The sequence below is a fragment of a genome, unplaced genomic scaffold, assembly GCF_019419815.1.
Source record: "Pyrus x bretschneideri cultivar Hongxiangsu unplaced genomic scaffold, Pyrus_bretschneideri_v1 Contig40, whole genome shotgun sequence".
NCBI classification, from domain to species: Eukaryota; Viridiplantae; Streptophyta; class Magnoliopsida; order Rosales; family Rosaceae; genus Pyrus; species Pyrus x bretschneideri.
This window is the reverse complement of record NW_025999724.1, coordinates 1737174-1758894: the sequence shown is the minus strand read 5'-3', so window position 1 is coordinate 1758894 and position 21721 is coordinate 1737174. Positions and strand designations below refer to the sequence as shown.

Genomic DNA, 21721 nt, shown 5'->3' with positions numbered 1-21721 from the left:
CACTTTTTCAGGATCCAGAAGACTCACGGAGGCATTTCATCCTCTTCTGCCCACCATCTTGTGATTCACTAGCATCAGGAATCGAACTCAAGATGTGCTATGTGGAATATGGGTTGGTAATTCGTCTCCAACTACTGAGCCATCCCGGAGTGATTCTTCCCTCAAACATTCTTAGGGTTGGTTTTAAAGTACCATTTTACAAAGAACTTTTTCTTGTTGTTATAAATAGAATGGAATGAAAATGTATTTTCGCTTTTAATACTATTTTAATGTATTTTTTTTTTCCATTTTCTTCCCACCATTGCTCATACATTTTTTTTCTCCCATCATATTTACTCTTTATTATCAGTAAAAAAGTGAAATCTATGAATTCAAAATGAAACGGCTTTCAGACGGCATTTCCACTTACAATTTTATAATACTAGTAATAACAAAAGAGAAGAAACCGAACATGAGAAACATCAAGAGGGGAAATCAAACACAAGATATGAACTGTTAAGAAAAATACTGTTGCCCACTGGAACTACAACTCCATGGGAGACAGATTGTTATTATTTACCTCCTCAAATCTGAACTTTTACTGATTTATTACGATCATTTTACCAAGAAAACCATTCCGATTTCATGGTAAAGTAAACTGGCTCAATAATTTTGTGATTTACTTACATGGCACCAACTCTGAGTGGACCCATCAATGCGCTGGGCCCCAACTTTTGCCCTAAATTATTAATTGCAGCATAAACATCCAAATAGTTGCCAACCCTTTCCCCATTAGATATATACTTGTTATAATAATATTAATAATAATAAAAATAATAATTTACACCTCAATAAATTTAAGTTATTAAAATTAGCTAGTTGAATTAAAAAGAAAACCAAAATGCAAACCTACTTGACGAGTTTATACCTAATTATTATGGAATATAATTGACTTATGTTATATGTGTTTATCCAAATTTCTACATTTTCGAATCGAACATCATCATGTAAAATGAAAGACAAAGCAATTATAGACCGCTTGTAATCAAGTTAGTCAGACAATGTACCCTTTTTGCATTCAAGTTCAAATTCTCTACATTTCATTGTTTAAATTAATTAAAATATCGCTTTGTTAAAAAAGAAACATAGAAAATGAAAATACTTATCCCACGAAACAAATGGATACAAATTGATAATTGTTTCTGTATAAGCCAGAAAACTGGCATAAAATGCCAAGGAAATTCTTCTGACTGTTAAATCTCCGCCCTTCCTTCCTTATCACACCATCTCTCTCCATATCTTTTATTTATCCTTCTCCACCTTTTTTTTCCTCCTTCATTTATCTTCCACTGTGTTCTTCTTTCTCTCCTCGTTATCCAAAACTCTCGAGCTCCAAATTTAGAGAGAGAAATTGATATAGAAAGAGAAAGAAAGAGCAAGCTTTCCTCCATATCTTCTTCTTCTTCTTCTGCATAATTATTATCTTAAATATGCTTTTCTACAGGCATGGCTATTAATTGGTGAAACAAGCTCCTTGTTTTCAACACTTAGAAAAACAAACTCTTCCACTTTCTTTCAAATACTCGGTAAATGTTCAAAGTTTTCAGTGTTTTCTTTAATTATATGTTTTTCACTTAATCTTCAATTTGGCTATATGTTTTTGTGCTAACTTTATGAGTTTATGGATTAGTGGATTGCTAATTTGTGGTTAGTATTGCCTTATGCTTTAAACCTTATCCTAGATTTTTCCAATCTTATTAACACTGGTTTAATGAATTCATATATATGTTTAGGATAGTAATTAAGCAAGTTCAAGTTTAAGCTCATTCATTCAAGAACAAGCTGCAAAAATGGCGCCCAGAAACAGCCGTGGAAAGGGAAAAGGAGACAAGAAGAAGAAAGAAGAGAAGGGTATTTATCATTATCTTATATTTCTTATTCAAATTGCTAATTTGGATTACTTAAGTTAAGCACCGATTAAGTTAACTACTTAATCATTTGTCGTTGTTTTTTTTTGCTCTGCAGTTCTTCCTGTTGTTATGGACATCACTGTGAACCTTCCTGATGAAAGCAGTATCGTTTTGAAGGTTGTTGGATTATAATTTTTTAATTTAAAAAAGCTAAATTCCTAAGTGTTTCTGTCTGTCATGTTACTTGTACTCTTTGGAAGACATTGGTTAAGAGCATATGTTTCGTTCTTAAACTTGTTCATTGGTTGGATTTGAATATGTACGAACTCCTAAACACTTTCACCTACTTTCCCATGATTTAAGTTAGTTTTTTAGGGCTAGAATGTAATGACAAAAGTTATATTATTTTGTATCTAGTTGAATCTACTATATTTACCGATTACATATTCTTTATAAAGATCGATTTATGCATCAGGATTTTATATATGTAAAATAACAAGATAGTTTTGAGCAGGGAATATCGACAGATAGGATTATCGATGTTCATCAACTGTTATCAGTGAATACAGAAACTTGTAACATTACGAACTTTTCACTATCTCATGAGGTAATTTCCATTACCCACATTATTTCTTCTTTCTTTTTATCATTATTATTTCAAAGTTTCGATTTTCCCTTTTGGGTAAGTATAAAAAATGGGATTTAGTTGAAGGAATTCAATCCCTTTGCATTTTGTTAGCATTTTGTATTGGTACAAGACCAAATCAAAAGGCATTACGGTCGTTGCTAAAGGAGAATAAACGACCATTGTGACCAAAAAAGAAAAAAGGAGAATAAACGACCATAATGTTGTTGTCGTTCATGGCAGGTAAGAGGGCAACGATTGAAGGACACGGTGGACGTCTCCGCACTGAAGCCATGCGTTCTGACGTTGGTGGAAGGTAATAGTCAAAACGTATTCCGACGTCGTTTTATCTCCACTCTTTATGATCTTTATGGCCCGTAGGAATTGGACCATTGAGGGCCCATTGGGCCAGAGTGTCCGAACGTCGTCGTATTATGCTTCTTCTTCCTCAGTCAAATTTCTCACTCTCTATGCTCTGTTTTTCTCAGAGGACTACAATGAACAGCGCGCCACGGCGCACGTTAGACGCTTGCTCGACATCGTTGCCTGCACGACGAGCTTCGGAGCGTCGTCTTTGCCGGCGAAGGACCAAAGCTCGAAGCTCGATGCTTCTTCAACTGGCTCCGGTAAAAATGCGCCGGTTGCGCAGGATAAGAGCTCCAAGAAATCCAACGCCACGACCGCCGCCGCCGTCAACGCCTCCAAGTCTCAAGTTTCTACCGGAACCGATAAGCGAGACGTGGCGGGGGACTCGGAGACCGAGATGAGCCACTCCTGCCTCAAGCTTGGTTCTTTCTACGACTTCTTCTCTCTCTCCCACCTCACTCCCCCTTTGCAATGTACTTTCTCTCCTCCCTCCCTCTCTCTCTACGTGTATACGTATGTACGTATTTATCTGTGTATTTGGAAGCAGAATTTTGAATTTTTGAAAAATTGAGTGTAAATGCTTATGAATTTTGCAGTTATTCGAAGGGCGGCGAAACGGCAAGTCGATGAGATAGCGGCGGATGATCACATTTTTTCTCTAGAGGTAAGACCTTCGTCTGCACAATCCACAGGCACCCAAAGACAATTTATTTATCGATTTTTGGGTCTGATCATCGAAATACATTGTGTATATTGGCAATTTTTCAGGTGAAGCTTTGCAATGGGAAGGTGGTTCTTGTTGAAGCTTGCCGAAAGGGGTTTTATAGCGTAGGGAAGCAGCGGGTTCTGTGTCACAACCTCGTCGATTTGCTACGGCAGCTTAGTAGAGCCTTCGACAATGTTAGTAAAGCTTTTGAGTTTCTGTAGTGATTTGCATTTATTCTATTTCTAACTTTTCATTTGTGTATTGAATATGTGTATATTTAATTTCTCATATTTCAGGCTTATGATGAGCTCTTGAAAGCATTTTCGGAACGGAATAAGGTATGGGATCACTCATTATGCTTTCTTGTATGAGTCTTTGTGTTATCCTTTCTGTATTTTGTAATTGATTTTCTTTGATATTTTGCAGTTTGGGAATCTTCCTTATGGGTTTAGAGCAAACACGTGGCTCGTACCACCTGTTTCAGCGCAGTCACCATCAGTTTTCCCTGCTCTCCCCGTGGAGGATGAAACTTGGGGTGGAAATGGTGGTGGGCTAGGAAGAGATGGGAAATTTGAACTGATCCCTTGGGCTAATGAGTTTTGGCATATTGCATCCATGCCTTGCAAGACAGCCGAGGAGAGGCAGATTCGTGATAGGAAAGCATTCCTTCTTCACAGCCTATTCGTCGATGTTTCCATTTTTAGAGCCATTAAGGCTGTGCAGCATGTAATGGGAAAACCGGAATTGACTTGTTCAGTTCCAAACAGTGAGATTCTTTACTCCGAGAGTGTAGGGGACTTGAATGTCACAGTTATGAAAGATGTTTCTAATGCAAGCTGTAAGGTAGATACTAAAATTGATGGAATTCAAGCAACTGGAGTGGATAAAGCGAATCTAGCGCAACGAAACCTTCTGAAAGGGATCACTGCAGATGAAAATACTGCTGCCCACGTAAGTTGTTTCTGAAATAGTGTTGTTGATCAATAATCTTTGTCTCTACCGTATGCGATTTATTTTCTAACTTTGGTGCGGTTGAGGTCATTCTTGCTAAATATTGTGTGCAGGATGTCAACACTCTAGGTGTTGTCAATGTCAGGTATTGTGGTTACATTGCAGTTGTCAAGGTTGAGGGGAAAGAAAATAAGAAAGTTGGTTCTCCATCTCAGAGCATTGAATTTGTTGATCAACCCGAAGGTGGTGCCAATGCCCTTAATATCAACAGGTACGCAATAATGTGTCAGTGAGTATTATGTAAAGCTACCAAACTTTTGTCATGGAGTTTTCAGTATAAGAGCCCAATAATGTGTCAGTATTATGTAAAGCTACCAACCTTTTGTCAAGGAGTTTTCAGTATAAGAGCCTAACTAGTATTTTGTTTTTTTGCAGTTTAAGATTACTACTTCACAAGACAATACCTTCAGAGCAGAATAAACCGGCATCACTTATGCAAACTCTGGAACACGAAGATCTTTCAGCCTCGTGTGTTTTTGTTGAGGGGGTGTTAGAAGAGAGTCTTGCTAAGCTTGAGAAAGAGGAGCTAGATTCTGATAATTTTGTGAGATGGGAACTTGGAGCTTGCTGGATACAACACTTGCAAGACCAAAAAAATGCAGACAAAGATAAGAAATCGTCAAATGAGAAGGCTAAAAATGAGTTGAAGGTTGAGGGACTTGGGACACCTCTTAAATCCCTTAAGAACAGCAAGAAAAAATCAGATGGAGGCAATACCAAGCTGCAATCTGAAAGCTCAAAGTCTCATGCAGATGGTGTTGTTGCGGAAGTTGAAAATAGTATATCCCCTTCTGTGGAATCAAAGCTTGAGACTAATGCCAAAGAAAATGAGCTTGTGTTGACAAAGATGTTGTCTGATGCTGCCTTTGCTCGACTAAAAGATTCAGAAACTGGACTTCACTGCAAGGTAATACATTATAGGTTTCACTAGAGGCTTTAGAATTTACTTATTTGTACTACACGTTGTGTACTAATGTATTGTGTGCTTGACAGTCTCTGCAAGAACTGATCGACTTGTCTCAGAAGTATTACTCTGAAGTTGCTCTTCCCAAACTGGTAAAGATTTTTTAAAGCTTGTTATCTTTTTGCATGGAAGTAATGTTTGATGATTCTTGTTTCTATAAAATATTCATATAATGCAGGTAGCAGATTTTGGTTCCTTGGAACTTTCACCAGTTGATGGTCGGACCTTGACTGATTTCATGCATACTAGAGGTCTTCGGATGCGCTCTCTGGGACATGTTGTAAGTGTGCTTCTAACTTAGGGTTTTCATATTTTAATACATGTCTCATATTATTCATCTACCTAAGAATCAATTTCTTTTGTGTCCTCAGTTTTGCTTGGTGTTTATGTCCCTTCTGAACTTCATTAACTATACTCTGTAGTCAGATTTGTGGGGGTAGTTTGTTTACATGGCTTTGATGTAATAGAAGAAACAAAAAAGAACAAAGATCATGGCAATTTTCAGAATATCTCGAGCTAGCCCTCCCTTTATTATGCACTGGTGACTGTTAGACAGTGTTAACGAGTCACGTTATTTATAAGGCATCAAAGCTCTAATCTTCTTTAAGCATTTCACTAATAGAAGATATTTACTTGCATTGCCTCTCATCTCCAAACTGAAACTCTTAAGAAAATTTTGAAATGCTATATGTAGATGATACGTGGAATGCTGCTTAAATAGGTTATCATATTGAACGAAATGACTTTTATTTCTTTATAGGTCAAGCTTTCGGAGAAGCTATCCCATGTGCAGTCTCTTTGCATTCATGAGATGATAGTGCGAGCTTTTAAGCACATACTTCAGGCAGTGATTGCTGCCGTTGGTAGCACTGAGAAAATGGCTGTTTCAATTGCTGCTGCATTAAATCTTATGCTGGGGGTTTCGGATAATGAAGAATTAAATAAGTCTTGCAATGTTCATTCTCTTGTGCGGAAATGGCTGGAGGTATTCTTGCAAAAGAGATATGGATGGGATATTAACAGCTTCAACTATGAAGATGTGAGGAGATTTGCGATTCTACGTGGATTATGTCACAAGGTATATATCATGACACTGCATATTAGATTCTGGAGATGGCCCACATTCTTGATTTCTGCCTTTGTAATTTTACACTGTAACTTTTATTATACTGTATTTTTAAGTTTACACTGACATTTTGCTTTCTCTTCCCCCTATCCCCCACCCCCCAAATTTAGGTGGGTATTGAGATGGTTCCAAGGGATTTTGATATGGATTCTCCAAATCCGTTCCAAAGTTCAGATATTGTCAGCCTAGTCCCAGTGCATAAGGTGACGACTGGACATAAAACATTAGAAGCATCTGTTTTCCTTTCTTTCGATTTTTAGAAGGGATAAGAGTGATTGTCCATCTTTAGTAATTTAACCTTTTCTTCTACTTTTTTCAGCAAGCTGCTTGCTCTTCGGCAGATGGTAGGCAACTCCTAGAATCATCAAAAACAGCTTTAGATAAGGGAAAACTTGAAGATGCAGTTGCATTTGGCACTAAGGTACGCAGACTGGTGCTGGAAGGTTTTTTTTCACCTTTTTATATTAATATTCTAGTTGGTTACTGGCTGTACTGTCAAATTTGCAGGCTCTTGCAAAGCTGGTAGCAGTTTGTGGTCCATACCATCGAATGACAGCAGGAGCTTACAGCCTCCTTGCTGTAGTTTTATATCACACTGGAGACTTTAATCAGGTCTGTTCCTATCCCTTCTGTTCTGGTGTTTCTGGGACATATATAACTGTTACTTTCTGGGTCAAGCAGATTTTAAATTGGGGGATTGGCTACATATGGTTTCATATTTTTATTGTTGAAGGTGGAACGGAATGTGCAGAAGTGTGCAAAATATGGAAAGTATGTCTTTCATTTTGTAAAGGTTTTATGTTGTGGATGACCAATGATGTGTTCCCATTACAGGCTACAATTTATCAGCAAAAGGCCCTGGATATCAACGAGAGAGAATTAGGGCTTGACCATCCAGACACCATGAAGAGTTATGGGGATCTTGCTGTGTTCTATTACAGACTTCAACATACGGAGCTGGCTCTCAAGTATGCTTTTTCCTTGTTCAAAGTGATCCCTATGTATATAACATCACAGTTTATGTGTTTAGGGGAATAATTTTCAAAGTGATGTTGTGAATGGGTTGCTCTCTCGATCTTGTGGATGCAAGCTGTTTGCCATTTTTGTTTCACAGATCCAACCTATGGGGCTAGTTATTGGGGCAGATAACCTGCTCTGTCCCTTTTCTTGTTCATTGTTGATGTATTTCCATTTAAAGGCATAGAAAACAGGGAGATAAATTAGTAATGAGTCATAGCTGCATGCTGCATAGTCTGTTCATTCATTAGTATACGCGTTATTTTTTAAATTCCTCACAAGTACAAGCTCACAATTTCTGCTGTTCAGGTATGTAAAGCGTGCTCTGTATCTTTTGCATCTCACATGTGGACCATCTCATCCAAACACTGCTGCAACATACATCAATGTGGCTATGATGGAGGAAGGCCTGGGAAATGTACATGTTGCCCTTCGATATCTACACAAAGCTTTGAAGTGTAATCAAAGGTTACTTGGCCCGGACCATATTCAGGTTGTGTATTCGTTCATTTATTTGTTGAATTTATTTATGTCCTAAAGCTTATAAGCTATCACAATATTCAAGATCAGATGCAGCGGTAATTAAACAGTTAGCGCCAAAAATGGGGACTCAGTTTTTAACAAGTAAACAACCAGTGAAACTTCACGTCTTAACACCTTCACAGATGTACCGCTGAGATTTGATTTAATATAGTAAATTGTAAATTGTTTATTTTGTATATTTGAGAATTTAACCATTTTAATGTTAAATCTCTCCAGACAGCAGCAAGTTACCACGCTATTGCAATTGCTCTCTCTTTGATGGAAGCTTACCCTTTAAGCGTTCAGCATGAGCAGACAACTTTGCAAATTCTGCGAGCAAAGCTTGGCCCAGATGACTTACGGACACAAGTATACCCTCATCTTGGTTTAGCCCATCCTTTCTCTTAAAACTCTTTTACCTCCTCAAGGATTAACCATTCAAAAATGTTTTACCAAACACTGCAGGATGCTGCTGCTTGGCTTGAGTACTTTGAGTCCAAGGCTTTCGAACAGCAAGAAGCTGCAAGAAATGGGACTCGAAAGCCTGATGCATCTATTGCCAGCAAAGGCCACTTAAGGTTTGATAGCATTGTTAACGTTAATATGGATCGCTGAAGTTATAATGTACTTTCTGCTCCTGTTTTTATGCCTAACCACACGGCTGTAATTTTCATTTACTTATGCATTTGAATTGTTGATTTGGAAGTGTGAAAATGAGGATTTGATGGTAAGAGGTGACCCTTTTCCATGCCTGCATGCCACTTCGAGAAGCTTGCCTTGATATTGAATTTATTCCTTGTGAATTTTCCGGTCGGGAGACAATTACTCTGGCTAAGATGAATTAGTGGATCCTTTACATGCATTGCCGCTACTGACTTCTTGCCTTAAATCCTTTCTAATACCATATTGTTCTAAACTTGACAGTGTATCAGATTTGCTTGACTACATTAGTCCAGCTCATGGTGCCAAAGGGAGAGCGATGGCAGGAAAGAGGAAAAGCTACTTAACAAAGGTACGTTTGGAGTTCAGAACATTTTCATTTGTGGTTTTTTTTGCCATTTCTTTTATCTTTTTTCAGTTTCTGTTATTTCTTCCCTTCTTGAAAAATAGAGTTTTCGTCGTGGTTATGGGTTCAACCCATCCTTGGTTCATAAGAAATCTGGGATCTTAACAAATGTAAGTAGAAATATCCAAATTGTTGTTGTTGGAAAATTGGTTACTCTTGGAACTGATAGAAGCGTTTATTAAAATGGATAAACCCCAACAAAACCTGCTTGAGTGCAAGGTCTTCATCATTGGTAACAAGCTGAAGCACACCTACTGGGAAAAAAAATTATTAATTCAACTTTGAACCGAATAAGAACTATCCCGACCCCATTTTGACCATTTTGTGTGAAATTTCAAGGAACATTTCTAGTGTTCAGATAGAGATACCATGCCCTGCTAGAGGACACACTTTCTTTACACTCCCTATTCTCATTGTCATGCACATGAGCAAACTATTTCAATTTTTTGTGCAGTTGAAGGAAAAATCCATCCAAACTATCAGCTCAGCTAGTTCTGATGAGTCTTCAAAAGAAACCACAAAAGAGGGTTCAGACGAAGAGGGTCAGGAGACGAATGTACTTGAACCAAGTGATAGAACAGATGTTATCCAGGAGAACAGCTCTCCTCTGGTTGAACCTCAGCACGTTGTGGAAGAGGTTGCAGAGCAAAATTCAAATGTTTTTGATCAGATATCTTCTGAAACATATATTGAAGGTGGTGATGATGGGTGGCAATCAGTTCAAAGACCTAGATCAGTTGGCTCATATGGGCGGCGTCTAAAGCAGCGGCGGGCAACTATTGGGAAGGTCTATAATTACCAGAAAAAGTATGTCGAAAGTGACGTGGACTATTCTTCAGTGAAGAATATTAATCAAAACAGTAGTTATTATCTTGTAAAGAAAAGGCCAACATCTCACGGAAGTTATGCAGACAATCACACTGCAAAACCCTCCCAAGGTACTAAGTTTGGACGGAGAATAGTTAAAGGTGTAACATACAGAGTCAAGTCTATGCCTTCGTCTACCAAAGTAGATATCGAAGAGCCCTCTAACGGTGGCAAAAGTTTGAGTTCTCCATCAGAACCTAGTCAAAACGCTTCACCACATGGAATTGGCCCAGTAAAAAATTCCTTAGTCAGTCTTGGGAAGTCTCCTTCTTACAAGGAAGTAGCATTGGCTCCACCAGGTACTATTGGGAAATTTCAAACCCAGTACAACATTCCTGATAATCAGGAACATGGTGTCCGAGTTCATGAAGAAGAAACAACTGAAGTCAAAGGAGATTCCAAACCAAACACAACTGACTTGGGAAATGTACTTGAAGAAAAGGACTCTGTGTTGGACTCTGTATTGGTTACGACAGACCACATACCAGAGGAAACCGGAGCTGCTGAGAAGAAGGGAGAAGTTATTTCAAACGATGCAAAGGAAGATAAGTCTTCACTGATGGTATTTGAGAGTTTGGATGGACACGGATCCAGCGGTGTTAAGATTGATGAAGTGGTAGAAGATAACTTATTGACAGACGGAGTGCCAAAATCTTTGGGTTCTCCCAAGGGAATCTGTGAGACGGATCCATCTGGTACTTGTGAACTGCATGACTCCAACTCTACCATGCAAGGTGTAGACGATGCTGTGAGTTCAGTTGATACTCGGGGACTGCCCAGTAAGAAGCTGTCTGCCTCAGCAGCTCCATTCAATCCCTCACCATCTGCTGCACGTGCTGCTCCGGTTTCCCTGAACATTGCCATACCTTCGGGTGCGGGTAATGTCCCAACTGTTGCACCTTGGCCAGTAAACATGAATCTTCATCCAGGGCCTGGTACTGTCTTACCCACGGTCAATCCAATGTGCTCCTCCCCTCACCACCCATACCATTCTCCTCCTGCGACCCCAAACATCATACAACCATTGCCTTTTATGTACCCTCCTTACAGTCAACCCCAAGTAATCCGAACCGGTGCCTTTCCCGTTACTACCAGCGGGTTTCATCCAAATCATTTTGCATGGCATAATGTGAACCCCCATGTTCCCGAGTTTGTTCATAGTCCAGTTTGGCCTGGCTGTCATCCAATGGATTTCTCTGCCCCTACACCTGTTGCTGAGCCAATTTCTGAACCGACAGTGGAGCCAAAATTTCACAATGATGATTCTGCTCCAGTTCTGCCAGCGAACATTGACAATTTGGAGGAAACTAAGCAAGAAGTGAACCTTCTGACGTCAGAGGCAATGAGCAATGCAGTTGAAAGTGTAAAGGAAAATGGTCCTTCAAACCTTTGCAGGGTTGAACATGCTCAGAGCGAACCAACTGACAACCCAAATGGAAATGCTGCAAGTAGCGGTGAACGAACAAACGATGGAGAGAAAACCTTCAGCATTTTGATGAGGGGTAGGAGAAACCGAAAGCAGACTCTGCGAATGCCTATCAGTTTGCTCAGTCGACCGTATGGCTCACAGTCCTTCAAAGTCATATGTAACAGAGTAGTCAGAGGGAATGATGCTACCAAAGCTACCAGCTGTTCATCAAGTGAAAATTGCACAGCTACTGCTACTTAACGCCAATTTGCTTTTGCTACCGATCAGGGCAGCCGGATTTTCTAGAAAAAAGCTGGATTCTTGACAAGAATCACTTGATCTTTTGTGGCTCTTTTGTTAACAAAGCACGTTAGTTTCTGCTTACAAGTTCCTCAAAAAATGAATTCAGGTTAGAGGTCTGGCTATACGTTCTTCTAACAATTTATAGTTCTTTCTTCATGAAATATGCATATATAGATACGACCTTTTAATAAAAATAGAACTTGGGAAACACTAAACTAGACGATATGCCGTATATATAACATGGTTTAGTGCCTCTTTATTGTCTATCGAGTGTGCTTCCAGTTCTATTTTTTGGTTAAAAGTTCATAACCGGTTCCATTTGTTCGTATTTCCTTTTCGTCTTGTCTTGTTAGTATTTTGTAGGCAAGGTAAGCTTGTCTTCTCACTTAACGTATATACATTTGTGAAACTGTGGATGTGCAGGTTTGCAGTAGGAAGCTTATGTTTTGCGACTTGTGTGGGAAGGGTTTTTATGGGGTCACAATTTTGGTTCATCACATATGAGAAATTTTGTTATTTTTGGATTATCGGACCACAGCATTCAAAACTGATACCAGTTCTTATTTTGGTTACAATAAATGGGATTTTGATTTTTAATTTGGATAAATTGTATATGACCTAATTATTATTTCTTTTTCTTCATTTCTTTATCTAATTTTAGATGAGTATTAACTTTATTAACATTTGATATATTGTTGTTTTTACAATAATGTAGGTTCAGATATTTTATTTTATTTTTCAATATAATTTTTTCACCATGCCTTGTTTGATTCAATTCAGTCAACAAATCTTTTCTCTGGAAAGATTGATGTTATTGTTTGTGTTATCTTTTCGGTTCAAAGTTTTTTATAATTCGGATTTAAACACTAAAAATTAATTAAATTTTAAATCTAAATATTTTTGAATATGAACAAACTGAGTGTAAATATGGGTACATTAAACTCTCTTCAAAGTGAGCTGATCAAAAGCTTATTTTATACTATATGGGATTTTGTTTTGACATATGCACCTTCTTCTTCCTTGTCTTTGCGCATTTCTAGGCACCACCTTTGAACTTCCGACATTGCTTCGTCATTGAGAGTGCCGCTTCGTCATTGAGAGTGCCTATGATTGGTTATGGGATTTAGCACTGTGGGAGTCGAATATGCAGACGATTTGTTTGACGAAAGTACCAACTGGATTTTAGTCTCCGGACCATACACTAAGCGAATCAAATCCTTCTCAGCAATATCTTGAATGAGAAGATAGCCCATTATTTTGATGACATTTTCTGGGTGTAACGATTTGATCTCTGAGAAGAGTACAATTGTAAGTTCATAGGGTTGCATAGCATTTTCTCTCTCATAAGGAAAAGGAGTGGGAAACTTGGTTTTAGAGTAGGGTTTGAAGTGTTTCAGTAGAGAGTGGAAAGTCTGTTTTTATGTTTTTTTGTGTGGAATCTATATTAATTTTTTACGAGAGCAGGAGGAGTGTCGGAGACAAATTGAGCGAGCTGGGAGAAAGACGTCTTTGGGTTTCTCGGAGTAAATTGGTTGTTCAATGGTGACATTGTGAAACACATAGACAAGAAGGAGAAGGTGCACACGTCAAAGTATATTTTTACCCTCCATTTAAGGGACAATAAACGAAAAAATCACTTTTAGATTAAGTTTGCTAACGGACTAAATCACGAAGCTATCTTCCAATCAACTTGGTACCACGAGCCCTAAAATGGTGAAAAATTCAAAATCCCAAAATTGCCCTCTCCCATTAAATTTTCAAATAAAATAAGAAATTTACAAAAAAAAACCTCTCCCATAACTAACTTTATTATAATTTTTTAAAAAAAATAATAATCAAAAGAGCCAATTGATACACGTGTGCGCGTGTGGTAAGAGGCTAGTATCTATGAAAAATAAAGCTATCCGGCTGTATCCTATTAAATTAGTTTACTCCAACACCTTAAATCAAAATACAATAAAACTGTAAGGTATGATAGGAAACATCAATACTTTTGCTGCAAAATATCAAAGCCATTTCATTATATAGCCACATTTCATACTTTTTTTTTGGATGTTTGAGTGACTTCTTTCTCATGTAATTCACATGAGAGATATTTTTACTTGTAAAAAAATAAAACTGGTATCTAATTACGCTAACACAAAATTCCCTCAAGTTTGAGAAATTACATGAACACTCATTGAAATTTTAATTCATGTTCAGTTCACTCCTTAAAGACGAGTTTATGCTTATAATAAAGTACTTAAAAAGTAAAAAAAAAATCCTTCATAAATAAATATAAAAATTTACCAAAAGTAGGAAATGTAATATTTCCAATTCCGAAACCTAGTTCCTGTAGGTTGCACCTTAGCTAAGACCTCAAACTTATAAGTCAATAATTACATCACATTAATCGCTTATGTTATGGCTTAGAGTTTAGGTCGCAAACGCCCAATATTGCCTTTCTCATATTGATGTTTTCATGCATACCAATGTGAATCAGATCATAATATTAGGTAGATGTGATAAAAAAGTAGATCGTTCTTATTCTAGGGCAACAATATACTTTACAGATGTTTGAGAAGATGATCGCATATTGGTCATATGACAAAATAATATTCAATTAATATATGAAGCGTTTCCACTTTTAATATCATCGAAACTTTTTACGATAAAACCCAACAGCTAGTAATATGTGGTTAAGTTAGGATAATATTGGTGATATTGATAGTGGATCATGCTGAAAAACACTTCCGACTTTTCTTTTAGCTTTTACTATGCACCTCAATTGTACATACATATTATACATGTATTTGTCATTCATATATGTCAAAAAATACACGTAGCTATTTCATACAAATTTTTTTTTTTTTTTTCATTCTGTATTTTACTCACTGTGATATCATGCATTACAAAAACGAAGAAAAGAAAAGGAAGAAAAACGAGAGAGAAACCTCTTAGAGACTTAGAGAACTTGAATCTTTCTCGCTGCCTATAATTGGACTGGATTCATTTGGAAGTTTGGAGTAATATCATCCTTCTCTGTTCTTCTCATCCTTGCCAATACTTCTAACAGAATTACTGAGACAAGAATTACGCCGAGAAGAAATCCGTAACCAATCTTCCAGTCATTTCCTTCACCTCCAATCTTGATCCCCAGAACTATGTTCACGGCTGCAAAGAAGAGTGCAAACCTTCCAAGCCAGTGGTGGTACCAATTCCAGTACTTTCTAATGTTCTTGGCATCCTTGTTGGGCCTTAGGAAAAATGCCAATATCTGAAATTTACCTCTAATCAGAAACTCAGAAATATCAAATTACAATTCCTTTGTGGAACATGAAATATTTTTAACGCGTAATGAATTGATTATAGTGCTACTTAGATACACAAACTTGATACATTTGTTGACATATTTTCTAAAACATAAGGGTCCCACGTGGAATGATATTTTTTTTGGGTCAATTCACGTGCAATGATAGGACCCCCCCTTTTGTAGGAGAATGTGTCAACATGTGTGCTAGTTTTGTGCGTCTAAATCGTATGTAATAGATTTAGTGGTGAGGGACAAACCTGAAGGATGCTAAGTACAAGAACAAAAATCCCGATGCCTCTATGCGTTGGAAAGTTGGCTCCTATTTTAGTATAGAGTTTCTGGCCAACTACCACAGCTGCAAGCCCAATCACAAATCCAACAAATTGAATAATTGAATGGAGATAGTACCACAAAGGTTCCTTGTGCTTCAAGTATCTTGGCACAATTGCCCCAATAGGAATTATTAGACCCCATCCAAATATAGCCAATATTCCATGGTTCTTCTTCATTTTCCCAAGATGACTAGGTGCCTCTAGCGCAGATGCGGAGCCTGCAGAGAAATCGAACATGACGGTTGTTTTATCGTTGTGTATGGTTAGGTGGTGGTGCTTGGGGTAACCGCTTCCGATAGCCAAGATGATTGGCTGACGAGCAAGATGAGCTTGGAATTTCATCTGAAAAGCCAAGTAAATTCTAGGTCCATGAAGCACAACAGAAGCAGGAATGCCAGTGAGTGGCAATTCACCTTTATCTGGGATAACTAGTGACACCTTGGAGCCTTGCAAATAGTATTGCTTAATTCTTGCTTCGCCTTTTTTGTTAATCCATCCCACTATTGCACTTGAACCAACCATCATTCCATCTTTGGAAAATCCTATTCCTACCCATCCTGTTGTGTATACAGCGGATAATATAATGTTCACGACGTGATCTTCTGTCTGAGAGTACTGCAACAACCAAAAAAATGAAAGAAATAGCTAGCTTGATTTAATTATACGTTTGCAAATGTAGTTTAGAAAAGTATAATGATTTCCGCACAAGTCTTTCCTTCCTGTGCACCTTTGTTTATTCTAACATTTGTATTGAATAAATTAAATAAGAATCGAAGGACAAAAATGAACAGGAGTGTGCAGAAAGAGAGCAGGCGTGCATAAATTATGATCTCTATAGAACCAACTTAACAATGAAATCAAGATTGAGGACAAACTTACTCTCAAAACAAAAGTGTTCCAAATAGGTCTGCAGACTAGATCAGATGATGAATTACTATATGGTGGTAGCATAAAACTGCTCAGATCATTGTCACAAAGCTGCGATGCATCATTGCCGCCACCAGCGCTATTAACCCCCGGAACATAACTGCCATCAGCAGCCATAACATCAAACTTGGCCTCCAAGACAAGGATCAGAATACATAGCCTGAAAGCAAACCTCGAAGCAAAAACCGGCCAAGACCCCAAGCTCGCCATTGGAAAGACCAAGAACTAGGAATGCGATCCAAGGCTAGAACAGGCAGTGACAATACCATGGACGATGTAAATTGTGAAAGAGAAGGCGCATTCAGGAGGTTGGCAGGTTTTAGTCTCTTGGGTTTGAAGGAAAATGGAAAGTGGTTGGTGGTGGTGGGGATGCTGGTTGGTGTTGGCAGATGTGAAGTGTTTACAGTGGTTTAATTCTAACGAAAATTTTAAGATATTATATATCTTAGTAATAACCATTTCTTCCAATTCTTGCAAACTAAACAACCCCCACCACCACCCCACACGCACACACACAATAATATTTTGTTGGGCGGGACTTCATTATATTGCAAATAGTATGTCATTATATTGCAAATAATATGTCATTATATTGCAAATAGTATGTTAAGCCACTAGGGTAGGTCCAGTAGTGAGGTTGGGAAGGGTGATGATCGTAGGAGTATACTAAGTTTAGGAGTCTCGGAACCCTCTAATGTAACAAAAAAAAAAAGGTACCATTTTGTTTACTGTAGAAGTTATAACAAGCACCGAGAGCGAGCGGAATAGTGGGTTAAAATTAGGATGATCAAATATTCGATTGCCTCCAATGTAATTAAAAAAATACAATTTTATTACTTAGATGTTAGACAAAATCGTATATGAGAATTTGTAATCCATATATGATAGTTGGATATGAATGAGATGAAACTTTGAAGTCGACTTCTTGTGTGTGACAAGATACCATAATTAAGGGCCTATAATTGCATTCAAAAACATCTCACGCCCTAAACCAAATGTAACAGGCACATCTACACCATAAGTGCAAAGCGGGTAAAGAAGTTCACTTGATGTGCAATGATTATTGATGAGCTTTTAAGCAATGCAAAGAATTAGAGGCTTCATACAAAAAGTAAAGTCAACAACTTAATGGCTAGATCTCTTGGGCTCTTTTTTGCTACATGATGACAAATAATAGTTACTTTTTCATGGTCAGGTAGCGGCCCTGTAACCGATTATATATCCTTTGTTATCTCCCTTAATACGTGAAGAGATATAGAACCGAGATGACTAAGATTCTCCCATAAATTTCAGGCAGCTTTCAAATGCAAAGTTCCTTGCTAGAACCTGCACACTGAGGCAACAATTGAGGGGGTGCACCGCAGTATCAGCCATGAATGAACACATCCAATGTCTCCACCCTGCTCATTCATGATGGGATGCAATCAAGGACAGGCCGCTAGGGCCCACTGGGGGCAGCTGCCTACATTGAAATTTTGTGTAGAGGAAAAACAATCACGGGGCTTACAGAATTTGAATTTATCGTTTTTAAGTACCTTAAGTGATTAGTTGAAATTTTAAATAATATGTACAGAAAGATATTATTATGAAAAAATGTCTACAAGTTGGCTTAATGAAATTTGAGAAGAAAAAGAAAAGCAATGAAATTATAGAAGAAACTCTACTATCGTGAATTTTTTTTTTCCTCTAGTCGAACTAGAGGTTAAGGTCGCCCCCACTAAAGAAAGTTTCTAACTCCATCCTTAGATACAGTGACATTTTTAACCTTGATATCACTGATCACTGCACAGATTTGTTTGAAGAGTTCACGTATAAATTAAAAAGATATCCTCATCATTCATCTCCCCTTTGCAAGTTTGATAGCGAAAGAAAACATGAAAAGTGATTTAGCCGTTAGCCAGGCACCCTAAAGATATGGTCCTCACCACTCTTCTCATCAACCTTGACAACCCATTTACTCTTACCACTCCTCCTCTTACTTCCTCCACGCCAATATCCCTTGCCAACCTCAGTGTTCTTCCCAATCATGGTGACCTCCATTCCTTTCCCGATGGAATTCTTTGTAGACCTCACCGGAGCCCACTTTTCCGTCACTCCCAAATGCCCTTCCAACCCTTTTCTTTCACCAACCAAGTTATTAGCCACAACCACTGATTTTCTAGGGTTAACATCTAGCAACTTCAGCAGCCTTGTGTAATCATCATTCTTGCAATCAACCATAGAGAAATCAATGTTCTTGTAATTCGACAACAGCTCAGAAGGGTCACTGGTCTTGAACTCCACCAAGTCTTTAAGGCCTAAGTCTCTGATTACTTTCTTTGATTCATTGAGGACTGGCTCGGGAAGAATGCAAACCAGTTTTCCTCCTGTGTGTTTTGCAGCAACTGCTAAGGCTATCGTTGATGGCGAAACAGTTGAGGTCACCTCCACTATGAGTTTGGCTTTCATGCCGGCAGCCAAGGCTGAAACAAATTCATTGCTGCCTGGCTCTTGTGTTTTCCACGAGACACATTGTCCCCCACGGTCATTGCACTGCAGAAATGAATACGAATTGGAGTTAGCACATTGGAAACATTGACTTACATTCTTCATTAAGCCTTTGAATAACACAAGAAAAAAGGTACAAAATTGAAAAATGAGGGCAGTATGTATGAAAAATGTTGTTTCATTTGACTTCGCCACATGTTGCATGTCAAACTATCAGTCTAGACAATTGATGAAGTAACCTTTTAGCAGTTTGAAGATGTAACATGCAAAATATATCGTTTCACTAAAGCAAGTCAAACCGTCAATGTAGACAATTGATAAAGTAACATTTTAGCAGAGAATTTAACATGCAAAATCTATCGCTTTACCAAAAGAAAAGAAAAATGGTCAAACGTCTCATACGATTTTAAGTCCCATTTCTGTAGTGATATTTAAAGACAACAAAACCCTAAGAAACACAAATGGTTTTTCATAGTTACACCCATTTCCAAAAAATATGAACCAAGAAACCCAAAAGACCAGTAGAATCAATCATTGGTTCTAATACTCTTAAACAAATTGGAGGAAAACACAAAACAGAGAAATTTACAAAGAAAGAAAGAGGGAGCAGGAAACGTGCATACCAGTTTTAGGGTATCAAAATAAGCTTTTAAAGCAGATTCTGCAGACCATTCCATCATCCTCATAGTCCCCATGATTGAGTATTATAACTTGTTTCTTCCAAACTTCGCACTAACCACAGAAAATAGAAGATGAATAAAAACAGTTAGAACCGGGGCGTTAGAACGTGGTTTTGTTCAGGTTCAGGACAAGAATTAAATCGTTTATTGTAGCCCTGGATTTGTTTGTGTTCTACAGTTGATGTATGTACTTGTCTTTTCTTTTGTTTGTTTGGTTTTCGTTTTGTTGGTGACGATATAAATATAAAGAGGAGAAGCTCAGGAGCAATGAAGCATGATTGGAGCTGGTTATTGACGCGGTGATCATACGTCCGTAGTCAAACCGTGTTAATGCCGGAAAATCCTAGAGCAAAATATGCGGGAAAATCATTTGTCTATAATTGGGAAACTCATAGTTTGACTAGATGCTTCTGTTTTTGGGAATTGGATCCTCTCCAAGGCAAAGCCTCAGGATCCTCCTGACCCTCTAACACATGTCATTGAATTTTGATCCAACGGCTACAATTATTATAATTTTTAGAGAGGTTCTCTGTTTGTAACTGTTGGATCAAAATCCAACAGTCCGTATTATTGGGTCAAGAGGATTCCGAGGATTTGCCTTTGAAAGGATCCAATTCCCTGTTTTTACTTTTTGGTACACACTAAAAACTTATTGTGAACTTACTCGGATCAATATGTTTAATTATTGTGTAGAAACCTTCCAACGGTGAAGGAGGAAATGAAGTAGAGCAAAGTCTCATTAATTTTTATTTTTTTTGTATTAATCAACAAATGTCGTTTTTGAGATTTGATTCACAACCTTTATAAATCACATTTTTATGGGTTTTTTTTTGAAAAAAAGAAAAGAAAAGAAAGAATGAGTTATATAATATCATTGAAATGAAACAATTACAATATAACTTTTAAATGTTGTAAACTAAATTATATATGAAATTGGGTGAGAGAGAGAGGGGACAACACGAAGAGAGAAAGGCTCAGGTGTATGAGAATTTTATGTTCACCTCAAGGCCTTGTATCGTTATTTATATTAATCATGATGGGCATATGAGGATTTGATCTCCAAATCCTATTGGGATTCTACTTTAGGTTTACACAATTACATTCTTAATTAATAATATTATTCACAACACTCTCCCTTGAGTGTGTACAACTTAAGAAGTAGTCGCATCAAGTCTTCATGAATAACACTCCCCTTGAGTTAATGCAAGATGTCGTTATCTCACATTTCGAAGATGATCATCAGCAAACACATGCGTACGACCAACCCAAAGTAGGTGCCTTGTCAAAACCTCATCAGGACAGCAAAAACTCAGTAGAAAAAAAGTTCCTGTTAGGGAAAAGAGTGCTATAAGGTCATGTGAGTATGCTTTAGGAACTCCCCCAAAGTTAAATAAAACTCCCCAAGAGAGCTAACAATGATGCAAATCTGAAAGCTTACGCAATCCAATTCCTTGAACAAGTTTCTGAAAAGTAGACTTTGGTAGTGACTTTGTGAATAGGTTAACAAGGTTGTCCTTGGATCAGATCTTCTTGACTTCGAACTTCTAATGCTCTTGTTGTTAATGAGTGAAGAAAAACATCAGGGCAATATGCTCGGTATTGCCACCTTTGATGTATACTTGCAACGTTGTCTTCATGAATTGTTGTTGGAACATCAACAATGGAAGAAAAACCACATGAGGTTCTTATGTGATCAATCATGCCCCTCAACTAGAAACATTCACGTGATGCTTCGTGTAGGGCTAGAATCTCAGCGTGATTTAAAGACGTAGCAACCAACTATTATTTGATTGATCTCTAAGATATTGTAGTACATCCAATGCTACAGACATAACTTGTTTGAGGAAGAGCCTTGTGCGGGTCAAATATATAACCAACGTTAATATATAACCAACAAGGCGGATATTATTTATATTAATCATGATGGGCTTACTTGCCTTACATTTAATACAAAGCGTATGAGGATTTGATCTCCAAATCCTATTGGGATTCTACTTTTAAGTTTACCCAATTACATTCTTGATTAATAATATTATTCACAACACTCTCCCTTGAGTGTGTACAACTTAAGAAATATTCGCATCAAGTCTTCATGAATAACACTCCACTTGAGTTAATGCAAGATGTTGTCTC

General features: G+C 37.7%; 3 protein-coding genes across 5 annotated transcripts; 1 reads left to right on the top strand and 2 right to left on the bottom strand.

The window, feature by feature from the left end:
• The first annotated feature begins 1300 nt into the window (after window positions 1-1300).
• On the top strand, window positions 1301-12553 carry LOC103929325 (protein REDUCED CHLOROPLAST COVERAGE 1). 3 transcript variants are annotated; one of them, XM_048566237.1, is made up of 25 exons: window positions 1301-1565; window positions 1778-1890; window positions 2005-2066; window positions 2404-2496; window positions 2758-2830; window positions 3003-3353; window positions 3477-3544; window positions 3649-3780; window positions 3883-3924; window positions 4013-4537; window positions 4651-4808; window positions 4973-5504; window positions 5591-5653; window positions 5740-5841; window positions 6322-6639; window positions 6798-6890; window positions 7007-7108; window positions 7195-7299; window positions 7522-7655; window positions 8014-8197; window positions 8464-8595; window positions 8692-8804; window positions 9151-9238; window positions 9747-11976; window positions 12294-12553. In XM_048566237.1, exons 2-24 carry the CDS (start codon window positions 1830-1832, stop codon window positions 11826-11828), a joined length of 5613 nt encoding a protein of 1870 aa, XP_048422194.1. In that variant the 5' UTR covers window positions 1301-1565; window positions 1778-1829; the 3' UTR covers window positions 11829-11976; window positions 12294-12553. The 3 variants fall into 3 exon arrangements, with proteins under 3 accessions (XP_048422194.1, XP_048422193.1, XP_048422195.1); XM_048566236.1 differs by having other exon boundaries at window positions 1773-1890; XM_048566238.1 differs by having other exon boundaries at window positions 1773-1890; window positions 9747-11983.
• A 2031-nt stretch (window positions 12554-14584) lies between these two features.
• LOC103929324 (cytochrome b561 and DOMON domain-containing protein At3g61750) lies at window positions 14585-16805 on the bottom strand. Its single transcript, XM_009338509.3, has 3 exons — window positions 16374-16805; window positions 15420-16109; window positions 14585-15126 (listed from the first exon to the last, which is right to left on the bottom strand). Exons 1-3 carry the CDS (start codon window positions 16629-16631, stop codon window positions 14842-14844), a joined length of 1233 nt encoding a protein of 410 aa, XP_009336784.2. The 5' UTR covers window positions 16632-16805; the 3' UTR covers window positions 14585-14841.
• A 1234-nt stretch (window positions 16806-18039) lies between these two features.
• On the bottom strand, window positions 18040-19788 carry LOC103929353. The gene is made up of 2 exons (XM_018643017.2): window positions 19532-19788; window positions 18040-18953 (listed from the first exon to the last, which is right to left on the bottom strand). Exons 1-2 carry the CDS (start codon window positions 19601-19603, stop codon window positions 18315-18317), a joined length of 711 nt encoding a protein of 236 aa, XP_018498533.1. The 5' UTR covers window positions 19604-19788; the 3' UTR covers window positions 18040-18314.
• Window positions 19789-21721: the final 1933 nt, after the last annotated feature.